At 27.0% G+C, this 12,179-nt stretch overlaps 1 protein-coding gene across 1 annotated transcript; it reads right to left on the reverse strand.

Annotated features, from left to right (window-relative positions):
• Positions 1-1,239: 1,239 nt before the first annotated feature.
• Positions 1,240-11,723, reverse strand: LOC107608676 (oligopeptide transporter 1-like). Its single transcript, XM_088493495.1, has 8 exons — positions 11,472-11,723; positions 9,336-9,522; positions 7,145-7,596; positions 6,582-6,679; positions 5,123-5,695; positions 3,951-4,221; positions 3,171-3,353; positions 1,240-1,900 (listed from the first exon to the last, which is right to left on the reverse strand). The coding sequence occupies exons 2-8, from the start codon at positions 9,400-9,402 to the stop codon at positions 1,280-1,282; spliced, it is 2,265 nt and encodes a 754-aa protein (XP_088349621.1). The 5' UTR covers positions 9,403-9,522; positions 11,472-11,723; the 3' UTR covers positions 1,240-1,279.
• Between the last annotated feature and the right edge of the window lie 456 nt (positions 11,724-12,179).

Here is a 12,179-nt window from a genome sequence, read left to right on the forward strand (position 1 = left end):
ATATGTTCATGCCATCCATATATAATTATATATTGCATAAAGAAAAAAAGAAAAAATTAGTTATTGATAAATTTTCGGAATGTAATTTAAAAATAAAAAGATAAAGTAAGAGGAATGTTTAATTATAATTTATGAGAAAAACTAGAAAACAATGTTTAATTTTAATTATTCATGTGTCGTAGAATATTTTCTCTAATATATGAATAAATTATGAAGCGCATTTTTTTATTTTTAATATTGAATTAATAATAGTATTTTTTTTTAATTGTGAATGGTATTTTTTTAAAATGTAGAATGATTTAATTTAGATAATAAAAAACGGGCCGTCTGATTTGTAAGAAGTACAAAAATCGGATCGTCTGATTTATATTTAAAAAATTAAAAAAATTTGGAATAGGTTTGATTTGTGTACTTCAAATTTTAGGATCTAATTTATGTACTCTGAATTTTTTAAATTTTTTAAACACAAATGAGGATCCAATTTGTTTACGGCTAATTTTTTTGGATATTGGAGGAGTGTGTGAGTTGTGCTTGGTTATGGTGTATACAGGTGTTAGACACAGGTGTGGGATAGGGAGAAATCGGACCGTCCGAATTCTTTGTTAAAAAATTCGTTGATCACAAATCGGACCGTCCGATTAATTTTTATTTTTTTTTTATTATTTAACATGAAATCGGACCCTCCGTTTACACTTTTTGTTTTTTTTTTTTTAAATCTAAAAACGGACCCTCCGTTAACAATGTTTTTTTTTTTCCTTTAAAATAAAACGGACCCTCCGTTTTTAGTTTTTTTTTTTAAATCAAAACGGACCGTCCGAATTTTATAAAAAAATTATTTTTTTGTATATCTCCTCTAATCGGACCGTCTGAGTTCCTTGTTCTAAATCGTTCGATCCGATTTCAGCCTCCTAACACCACATGCAGGAAAAGCACCCCTATTTTCATAATGCTGTTACACCCCACACCTTCCTCGATATTAAAAATAAAAAGCGTTTGTTTACCTGTCACAATTTAAAAAAAACACCTAAAATTACAATATTAAAATATATCACTTATCTCACTTTTATATCTAAATTTTTTAGCCTATAAAAATAAGTTTTTTTTTTCTTTTTTGGGTCAAAAAGCAAGCACTTCTATATGGCCATTTCTAAACATTTAATTATTTGGATTTTTTTATTTCTTTGTAGAATCGTGGGCTTGTCCTATAATCAAATTGGCTGAAAATAAAAGACACATTCATTTTAAGAACGATATTGAATATAATATATGAAAAAGAAAGTCATAAAATGGGACATCCCTTAGCAACTACACCCGAGGCTGTGGGGCATTTTGCTAAATAGCATTGGTCATCTGCCTCAAACCCCCACCATTTTGGACCATAAACACCATAGTTTTGGAGTGTAAAATACAACATCACACCCATGAAAGCAACACCGGCGTCCAAGGCGGCGGAGAGAATATAAGTATGGCGAGCCCACCATGCCTTAAACTTGTTATAAACATACACATTGAAAAATATCCCAACAATTATCCACATAATGTAGTTCACCGTTCTCGCCGGCGGGATGCCGCTGGCGCCTTGAATGATGAGTGGCATGTTGATGAGTTCAATCCACTTGTGTTCAGGGAACTTTCTAGAAAGTAACCAAACCGGAACCGGAGCTAAAAGTCCGACCAGGAAGAACCAGTTCAACTCAGGGTAGATTCCTTCCCTGGTGAACATTCTTCCTGGTCCAACAACGCCCCATATGATTGAAGCGTTGTAGAACACGTCGTCGCCGGGGCATGTCCAGGGACTACCGGCCGGCAAGAGTGATTCGTCGCAGATATGATCAACGGTTGTTAGAAGCCACCATCCGGTGCTAAAGCACACAATTGAAGCCACTATTGTGCTTGCCAACTAAACACCATAACAACGTAAAAATTTCAAGTGTACCAGAAATACCGAGACCTTAACTTTTTAGAAAAAAATTTTGTTTCAGAAAAACCATAAAAATGGTATTCGAAAATTTAACAAAATAACTTTAAAAGTATAAACTAAATAACTTATTAAATGATTTAAATACATGATAAAAATATTTTAAGGTGAAAACTCAGTTGCGGTCAACTTTACGTGAATTTGATAACTGGGAGTCGTTAGATGATTTGGCTGATTTGACTAAATTTTTATTATCTAAGGACTCTCAACTATCAACTTCACGTGAAGTCGACTGCACATGAGTTTTCACCTATTGTTTGAATATTTAGATAATTATTTAAAATATGCATATAAAAAAATAAAGCAAAATCCAATTTTGTAAAAAAATTTCAGTCATTCAAAAAAAAAATTGAGTAAAGTATCGTTTTTGTCCCCAACGTTTGGGGTAAATCCTATTTGTGTCCCTAACGTTTAAATCGTCCTATTTATATTCCTAACGTTTGTAAAAGTGATTCAATGTTATCCTGCCGTCAATTACACATCATGAATGCTTTAATTTAAGTTTTAAAAACCTCTTCTTGAAGTTAGAATATAAATGTTTGGGATAGAATCGATGATCTACTCCGAAATATAGCTCATCAAATGTTAAAACTAATTCCTATAACATTTACATAATTCACTTTTTTAAGGACATAATTGAATCTAAACACAAATAGTGGGTATAATATTAAAATCGAACACATCCAAGTGAGAATAATTGAAAAATATAATCTGATTTGTTAGTATAATTGATAGTAGGATAACATTGAATCACTTTTATAAACGTTAAGGATACAAATAGAACGATTTAAACGTTAGAGACACAAATAAGACTTACCCCAAACGTTGGGGACAAAAACTATACTTTACTCAAAAAAATTAAACAAAAATGTTACTTAACCTAAAATCATCAAATTTTAAGAGTGAAAAGATCCCACTCTTTAATAATGCTCGTAAAAGATTATTTTAAAATATAATCTCTAAAACTATTTTTAAAAATATATATTTAATATTTAATTATTTTTATTAAAATTTTAAATATTTGAGTAACTTATTTATCATTCGTATGTTTTAAGATTATTTTTGTCAATAACATTAATTTTTAGGTATTATTTTAATAATTTACTTATATACAATCATACTCATAAAGCTATCTAACCATTAAAAAAAATTAGAATAAGTAATTTTGGGACAATAATTTGATAATACCAACCTGAACGATGAACATAGATTTTGGAGGAATCTTCATGTAGTGACCTAACTTGAAGTCACCAAGAAAAGCAAGTGCCTGTGACATGCTAATGTATCCATATGTCTTGAAGGTTACATTTGCAAGAGGCTTTCCCGGGTAAATATATCCAATTATTAATTCTGTGATCACATTCAGTCCAATTTGCTGCATGTTATTCACAATAAATTAGTCAAATCTATACAATATTAATAAATTATTTTTTTAATTTTTTAAAAATAAAATTAAGTTTAATTATTTTATTAATTTCTATAATTTTATCAAATTTTTAATTAAATTTTTATATTTTTTTTCTTTTCAATTAGGTCTATATACACTATTTTTAATTTTGTAATTAGATCATTTCTAATATAAAAAAATATTAGAATTAATTGAATATTTCTCTACAAATTGAAGGTATCTATAATTAAGAACTCACATAGTTTAATATTTTTTAAGGTAAAAACTCAGGTGCAGTCGACTTCACGTGAAGTTGATAATTGAGAGTCGTTAAATGAAAATTTAGTCAAATCAGTCAAATTATCTAACGGCTCTCAATATCAACTTTACGTAAAATCGACTGCACCTGAGTTTCCATCATTTTTGAAATGAAAATGATCTTATTACAAAATTAAAAGCAGTAGTATAAGAAACTAATTAAAAAGAAAAAAAAAAGTATAAAAACATAATTACGAATTTCGTAAAATTATAGAAACGAAAATAGTAATTAAACCATAAAATTAAAGGATAGTGAATATATATTACTGTGTTTGTTGTTGCTTGAATGACTCCAATTGGCAGAGTGAAGACTAATGCAATTCCTAGAGACATTAAAACTCCCCACCATGGAAGTTGGAGTTGCTTGCCAAAACCTTCACAAGTTATTAAGGCCATGACGGCCATTAGAACTAAAATGGAGACAAACCACCATTGAGGAACTTGTTCATAGTTCTTCTTCATTATTCTTGTATGCACATCTTCAACTTCTTCTCCTTTCAGTGTTTTTGTTGTCTTCCTCCACATCTGATATATTGTTCTTCATATTTCATATAAGGCCATTATTACTTAAATTGTTAGATGATTTATCAAACATAATGATATGTATACAAGGCTTAATTAATTAATTTATTATTTTTTTAATTTGCTATATTAAATGCTGACTGAGTAAAATGTGAAAAATAAAGTTTATCATATTATTATAAACATGTTTGATTATTAATCTACTATGACAAATTTAAATATTTTGATAGATGATTATTTTATTAAAAAGTATTTAAATTAATATGTATAAATATTTTGATTGTTAATATGTATTTCCATTAGCATTATGAAAAACAAAAATTTGAATATTTTGTATTAAAAATTAGGATAAAGTATACTTTTTGTCCTTAAAGTTTGGTAAAAGTTTTAAAAATACCCCTAAATTTTATTTTGTTTCAATTTTGTCATAGAAGTTTTCGATTTGCATCAAATATACCCTCGATGGTTAAATTTTCAAAAAAATTTAAGATCAATCTAACAATAATGCATGAAAATTATGCTTGATTTGCTTGTATTGAGGGTTATTCTTATGAAATTGTTGTTGAATTGATTTTAAATTTTTTGAAAAATTAGCCGTCAGCGGTATATTTGATACAAATAAAAAACTTTTGGGACAAAATTGAAACAAAATAAAACTTAGGGATATTTTTAAAATTTTTGTCAAACTTCAAGGACAAAAGATATACATTACCCTAAAATCTATATATATTGAATGGTAAGAACTCAGTGCAGATAAACTACATGTGAAGTTGATAGCTAAGAGTCATTAGTTGATAATTTAGTCAAACCTGTAACGATTCTCAACTATTAATTTCACATCAAGTTAATTGCACTCGAGTTTACAACGTATGCTATAAAATAGAATAGAATGAGAGAAATGAAGGGATGAATCTTACTTTCCATTGAAAAGAATGACATGTGAAATAGTGGCAGTCAAACTAGCAAAGCTCAATCCATAGAGAAGTGCAAAGACAGCACTAACATAGAGCTTACTATAATTCTGATAACTCTCCAAGTCAATGTCAAAAGTCTTAACATTCAGAATCCTTGTGACATTGTATCTTTGACCAGAAAAGTCAAACGTGTGAGAGCTAATAAGAGGGAACCTCTTAGCATCAAAAACATTGTTCCAATAAGCAAGAGGAAGAACAACATAGATGAAGAAAACAAATCCAACCAACATGTTTGTGATTGCAAAGGCAGGGACAGCCAGAGGACTACCTAGGAATCCAGCAACTGTGTTCCAATCAATCCCAAATGAACCAATTCCAAGTCCTTTCATGCCTGATCCTATTTGATGTGCTAAAATGGAGTCCTTAAATATTAAGCATACTATAGAAACACTTGATATTGCTTGGAATAAGTAACCTGGAATTAGATAATAAGCAAAGCTTGTTCCAAATACCATCAAGAAGAATTGTAGCCTTGTTAATCCTTCTTTTGGCCTTTTCTCTTTCTCATGGAATGCCCTGTTATTTAAGCCCAACAATTAATTAATTAATTAACACCTTTATAAAATATAAACTTTTATTTTTGCTCTTGCATTGATTTGGAAATAATTTTCCTAATTCACTCAAATGTATTGATTAAAAAAAAACAATTATTGTTGATGCTAATTAACAATATAATACATGTGGCTATGTTACAATGCAATTTTGACAACACTTAAAAAATATTGTTAAAATTAAGGTAATTTTTTTTATTATTTAAAAATATTATTTAATTTTAAAAAGCGTAAATTATATTTTTTGTTCTTAAAGTTTGACAAAAGTTTCAAAAATACCTCTAAATTTTATTTTGTTTCAATTTTATCCCAAAAGTTTTCGATTTACATCAAATATACCCTTGACGGCTATTTTTTCAAAAAATTGAAGACCAATTCAAAAACAATTTCATAAGAACAACCCTCAATACAAGCAAATCAAGCATAATTTTCATGCATTATTGTTAGATTGATCTTAATTTTTTTGAAAATTTAGCCGTTGAGGATATATTTGATGCAAATAAAAATTTTTTAGGACAAAATTAAAACAAAATAAAATTTAGGGATATTTTTAAAACTTTTGCCAAACTTCAGAGACAAAAAGTATACTTTACCCTTTAAAAAATTAAAAAGTATTGTCAAAGCGTTAAAAAAGTGTGATTTTAATTTCAGTAATAGTTGTTAAAATTATATAATTACCCTAATCAGCATAATAATAGTAATTATCTACTCCACCACCATAAGACAAATTAAGTAATTTGTTAATTATTAATTAGATTTTTAATCTCTAGCTCTTACACATCAATTAATGGAACAAAATTTGCAAAAAGCTACCAAGTTAAATATAATGAAATAAATAAATAATAAAATACCTGAATAGAGATACTTGTACAAGGTTTGAAGGCCACCACATGTAGGGGGAATCAACAAGGAATCTTCTAAAAATCCCAGCCCATCCATAACCAAGCATCTAAACATAAAATTCAAGGACACAATTAAATTAAAGTGCTTATTTTTTATATTAATTTTAATTAAATTTAATTATTCTATTGGTCCTTATAGTTTTATCAAATTTTCAATTAGATTCTTATACTTTTTTTTTTTAATTGGGTTCCTATACTGTTTTTAGTTTTGTAATTATGTCATTTTCATTTCAAAAACATTAAAATTAAAAGCATATTTTTTCCAAAATAAATGCGGTCAAAAATCTTTTTAATTATGAATACTTTTAATTTATGAATAAATATTCAATTAATTCTAACATTTTTTATACTATAAAAAACCTAATTATAAAATTAAAAATAATGTAAGGACCCAATTAAAAAAAATATAATAACCTAATTATAAATTTAGTAAAATTATATAGACCAACCAAATAATTAAATCATTTTAATTATTATTGGGCTTAGAAATTAAATTAAATATTAATCAGAACCTGGGTTGATAATGCTAACATAAGAGCAGCCAATGGATGAATGCCTCTATGGTAGAAAGCCTTGACAATGGTGATTATGCCAATTGCATAAACACCACTAGATCCAGCACTAGCAAAGATTGTAATAAGGGTATGTTCTTTCAAAGTGAATGGGCCTGGATTCAATGTGAAATGCAATTTTGTCATGGGAATTTGAATAGGCTTTTTGGGAAGTGTTGCAGCCATGAATTTGCCAAGTGGGAATGCAACAATTTGAGCAGACATAGATGAAACAAAAAGGGGGTTGGTTCTGTAGCTGAAAAATTGATTCACAAACGAAAGAACAACACATGACATGGTTCCAAGAACCCATGTTCTGAATGTTAGTGATGGTTGATTTGGATCATCATTGATTGGCACTGTTAACTTCACTTGTTCAATGGGAGTGTCATTAACCTCATTAATTATGTCACCTACATATGTAACAATAATGGCAAACAACCATTTAGGTATAATTAATGTACTAGTACAAGGAAAAATAATGTGACATTTTTTTTCCAACTCTAAACTTCAAATAACATTTAATAATGATGAAATTTTTGTTAGGTTTAGATATTCCGCCGCCTCCTATACTTTTATTGAATTTTCAATTAGGTTTCTATACTTTTTTTTTTAATTAAGTTTCTATATTATATCAGATTTTGTAACCAAGTTCCTACTGTGACAAAAACGTTAAGATTAACAGAATATTTTGTTGAGCTATAGAGAATATTCAGTCAAATGTTAGGCATATTTGTTTTGTTTAACATTATATTCTGTCAATTCTAACATTTTTGTCATAACAGGAACTTAATTACAAAATCTGATATGATATGCGGACTCAATCGAAAAGAAAAAAATGTATAAAAACCTAATTAAAAATTAAGTGAAATTATAGGAACTGACAGAATAATTAAACACTTTTTTTTATAACATTCATATAACAGTAGAGTCTAAAATGTTTATGATTACGATAGCTAAATAACTTTAATAATATTTAAAAAATATTAGTAATAATATTTGAAAAATATTGGTTTAATTACTCTACTAGTCCTTATAATTTTGTGAAATTTTTAATTAGGTCCCTATACTTTTTTTCTTTTTAATTGGGTTCCTATATTTTTTTTTTCATTTTATTTGGGTCCCTGTACCAAATTTTTTTTTAATTGAGTCCCTATTCAATTAAATCAATTACTGTCAAGAGGGACCTAATTGAAAAAAAAAATTTGGTGCAGGGACCAAATTAAAAGAAAAAAAAGTATAGGGACTTAATTGAAAATTTTATGAAACTATAGGACCAACAGAATAATTAAACTAAAAATATTATTAAAATTATATTTTTTAATATTTTTAATATTTTGATATTATTTTTTTATTTTTTAAATTAAAAATTATTATTTTAATTTTAACAATATTTTTTAAACCATAGCATGCACCTTATATAATACCATTAAATAAAAATTAAAAGGGAACACATGGGACCTTTTAGCTGCTACTCTTATTACAGAATGGTCCATGAGATGGATCCATAACTAATCTTACCAAATTATCTTTTCTTCTCACTTCTCAAAGTCTATCTCATCCACCTTCATCAGCACATGCATGGCCATCTCCTTATTCTTTTCTTTTTCTTTTTCAAATAATGATTATCAACTCTTATATATATATATATATATATATATATATATATATTTTTTTTTTTTTTCAAACTGGTTAGACTTAGAGTTATTGTATTATATATATATGAATATTTAAGGGTGAAGTAGTTGAGTCTTTGAATAGATAATGAATATATAAATACTACCGGTAGAAACTTAGCTACAGTCAACTTCACGTGAAATTGATAATTGAGAGCCATTAGATGAAAATTTAGTCAAATCATTCAAATTATTTAACGACTCTCAACTACCAACTTCACGTAAAGTTAATTACTCCCGAATTTTCACCAAATACTATTATATATAATGGAGAATTATTATGGTGAGATCAATTAATTTCATTAGTTGCGATTGCTTGCAAAAACCCCATTAAATTTAAAAGCTCAAAGTATATGCATGATTTTTTATTTTTTTCAAGAAACAATTTTATTTATATAATAAACATCATCAACAACATGTAACTAAACTAAACAAAATTAAAGATATATGAGAAGAGTTTGGTGATTATAACATACCATCTACAGAAGAAACCTTGGATTGATGCTTCTCTACTTGAAGCCCATTATGGACAACCTCAGCCATTGTTGTCCTAGGATAGATCTCCTAAATTAACCTTAGCTTCTTCGAAGTTGAAACACCAAGTTTTGTGTGTGTGTGTTTTCTCTCTCACTCTCCCATGCCTACCTTAGCTTAATTGTTCTCCTACAAGAAAGAAAGAAAGGACTACTACTTATTATAGTACTATATAATATATATTTTGAATTTGTGGGACAAGTTTTTATAGTGAGAACTAACATTGGTTACTGCTTTCATTATTTTCGCCACGTTCTGTGGTCTCTATTCATTATTTTTGCCATGACTATATATGTGAACCCTCTTAACTCTTAATTAATATAAGAACAAGATATATACATAAGACAACTACTTATGTATAATATATAATGTTAGTTGTAGTTTTATGAGATAATGAGAACTTCCTAACATTGTATTTGACACTTATTTTAACGTGGTAATGCTAAGAGGAAACAAACTCATCTTATTTAATATTTATTAATTTTAATTTTTAATAAAATTAATAAATATTAAATAAGATAAATTTTAATTATTTTTAATTAATTTTTTTGTTATCAAACATTTTTTATTTTAACGTTACTAAATTGTGATGCGACTTTAAAAATTTATTCAAAATATATAATTATTAGTATTCGATTAGTTAAAAAGGTTCTCTTTTTAAATTTGAATAAATTACTATTTTGAATAATTTAGTCACCGATAATTTTAACTATAAAAGATGTAAACTAATTGTATATTTATTAAATATTAGGATAGTTTGACAAAATTACCCGTTATAAGTAATAAGTATTTTTTTTCCGAACCGTGACTTTTAAATGAGTATAAAAAAATTATGTCATTTGAATTATAGCTCATTGACAATAAGTATTTATTAAGTATCAAACTAGTTAAATTATTTATTTTTATCAAACTAACTTATTTTTAATAGATATTAATTTAGTTTATATTCTTACTGTTTTTTTTTTCTATCAAAGATAGGAGACTCGAACCCGCAACCTCTTAATTAAATATGGGAAGACTATGTCATTTGAACTATAACTCATTGGCTTATATTTTTACTGTTAGAACTATAATTGTTTACATCTTTTATTATACGATAGTTATTCTTTTAATTTCCACAAGAGCTAAATTTATTTATTTGTTCCCTATTATTTATTTAACTCTTCTTTTGAATTTAGAGACATTTTGGCCAAAAATCACTCTGAAAAGCTACTAATTTTACATAATTATATGCGTTGCCAGCTCTCGCCGAATTTACCACTAATGCCTACTAATTTTTAGATGTAAATGATTTTACTGTATCAATAATAATAATAGCAACAACAGTAATAAGAGCAACACAAATACCACTTAAATTTTTATTAAAAGGGAGCCTAATTATATATTCATCACCAAAGTTTTAAAGTTTGAAACACAACTTAAGGTAAAAGTAAAACACGTACAATAAAATTTTAGGTCTTGTAACAAGCTTGAAATAGCCAAAATATTAGAAGAATCTTTTTATTTTTAATGTTAAAATACTTAAACTACTATGGTAAGCTCTTCAGTAAAAAAAAATAAAAAAGCATATTTTTATTGGAAAAAATATCATTGAAAATAGAATTAAAAAATAATAAATAAAAAATTAAGATTTGTTTAATTAACAATAAGTACATCACTAAGGTCCAATTTGGATAAATAATTTAATTAAATTATTTTTGAAAAAATAGCTTAAACAATAAATGTTTATATTAAAAGTAACTTATAAATAAATTATTTTGTGTTTGGTTTTTTAGTTTTAAAAATACTTATTTTAAGAAAAAAATGATAAAAAAATTTTTATTATGAAAAAAATTATTTTTTTTAATTTTTTCATAAATACGAAAATAACTTTTTAAAAAATTACAATTTTATTTTAAAAATTATAACAGACATTAATACTATACATTTTTATAAATTAAAAGTAAAAAAAAAATTCACTTATGAACCTATCCAAACAAACCCTAAGTAACGTTTAAGAATAAGTCATAATTAATCTCTACTATATTATTAATGATTAATATCTCTAAAACTATGATATGCAGCAAGAACTTACTTACCAATTTGAAAGAGATTCAAGAGAGGTGTGGGTTGGTGCTGACCAGGGAATGAATCTGGAATCAAGAAAAACAGATTCGACAACAGAGGCGTTGGTCTTGGTCAACCATTGGACACTAAGCTGGGAAGTTCCTCGCTTCAAATTGATTCCTAAAGAAGAGGTTGAGGCAGTGGAGGGAGTGGTTCTCTTGTTCTTTCTTTTCTTCTTATGCCTTATCTTTATTATGTACAATTTACCAATTTTAACCAACAACAATTATATAAATGCTTCATTCACTTAATATAGTAAGAACTAGCTTCTCTTTATGATTTAAAACAAAATGTACCGTGACTCCATCTTTTACTCAATAAGCTTTAATTTCGTAATTAACTCAAAATGGTGATTATTATCATTAGAGTCCCGCTATAACCATTCGAATATTAGCGATAATAAATATCTTCCCAAAAATTTAAACTAATTTTCGGGTTCATTAAGAATTGAATTCTTGACTTTTCGAATTTAGAGTTCTAATACTATGTCATGATACCACTCATCCTAAAAACTTCAACTAATAAAAAAAAGTAACATTAATGATTATATCTCTAATACTCCATAAACCCCTATTGTATACATTGTACAAATATTCTATTAGTTTCTCGTACTTTTTCTTTTCGTTATAATCCCTCTCAACTCTCAAAGATGGTTTCTATGACTGCCACGTTAAGAGGGC

Source organism: Arachis ipaensis, chromosome B7 (assembly GCF_059453495.1).
Source record: "Arachis ipaensis isolate K30076 ecotype BB chromosome B7, ASM5945349v1, whole genome shotgun sequence".
Taxonomy (NCBI): domain Eukaryota; kingdom Viridiplantae; phylum Streptophyta; class Magnoliopsida; order Fabales; family Fabaceae; genus Arachis; species Arachis ipaensis.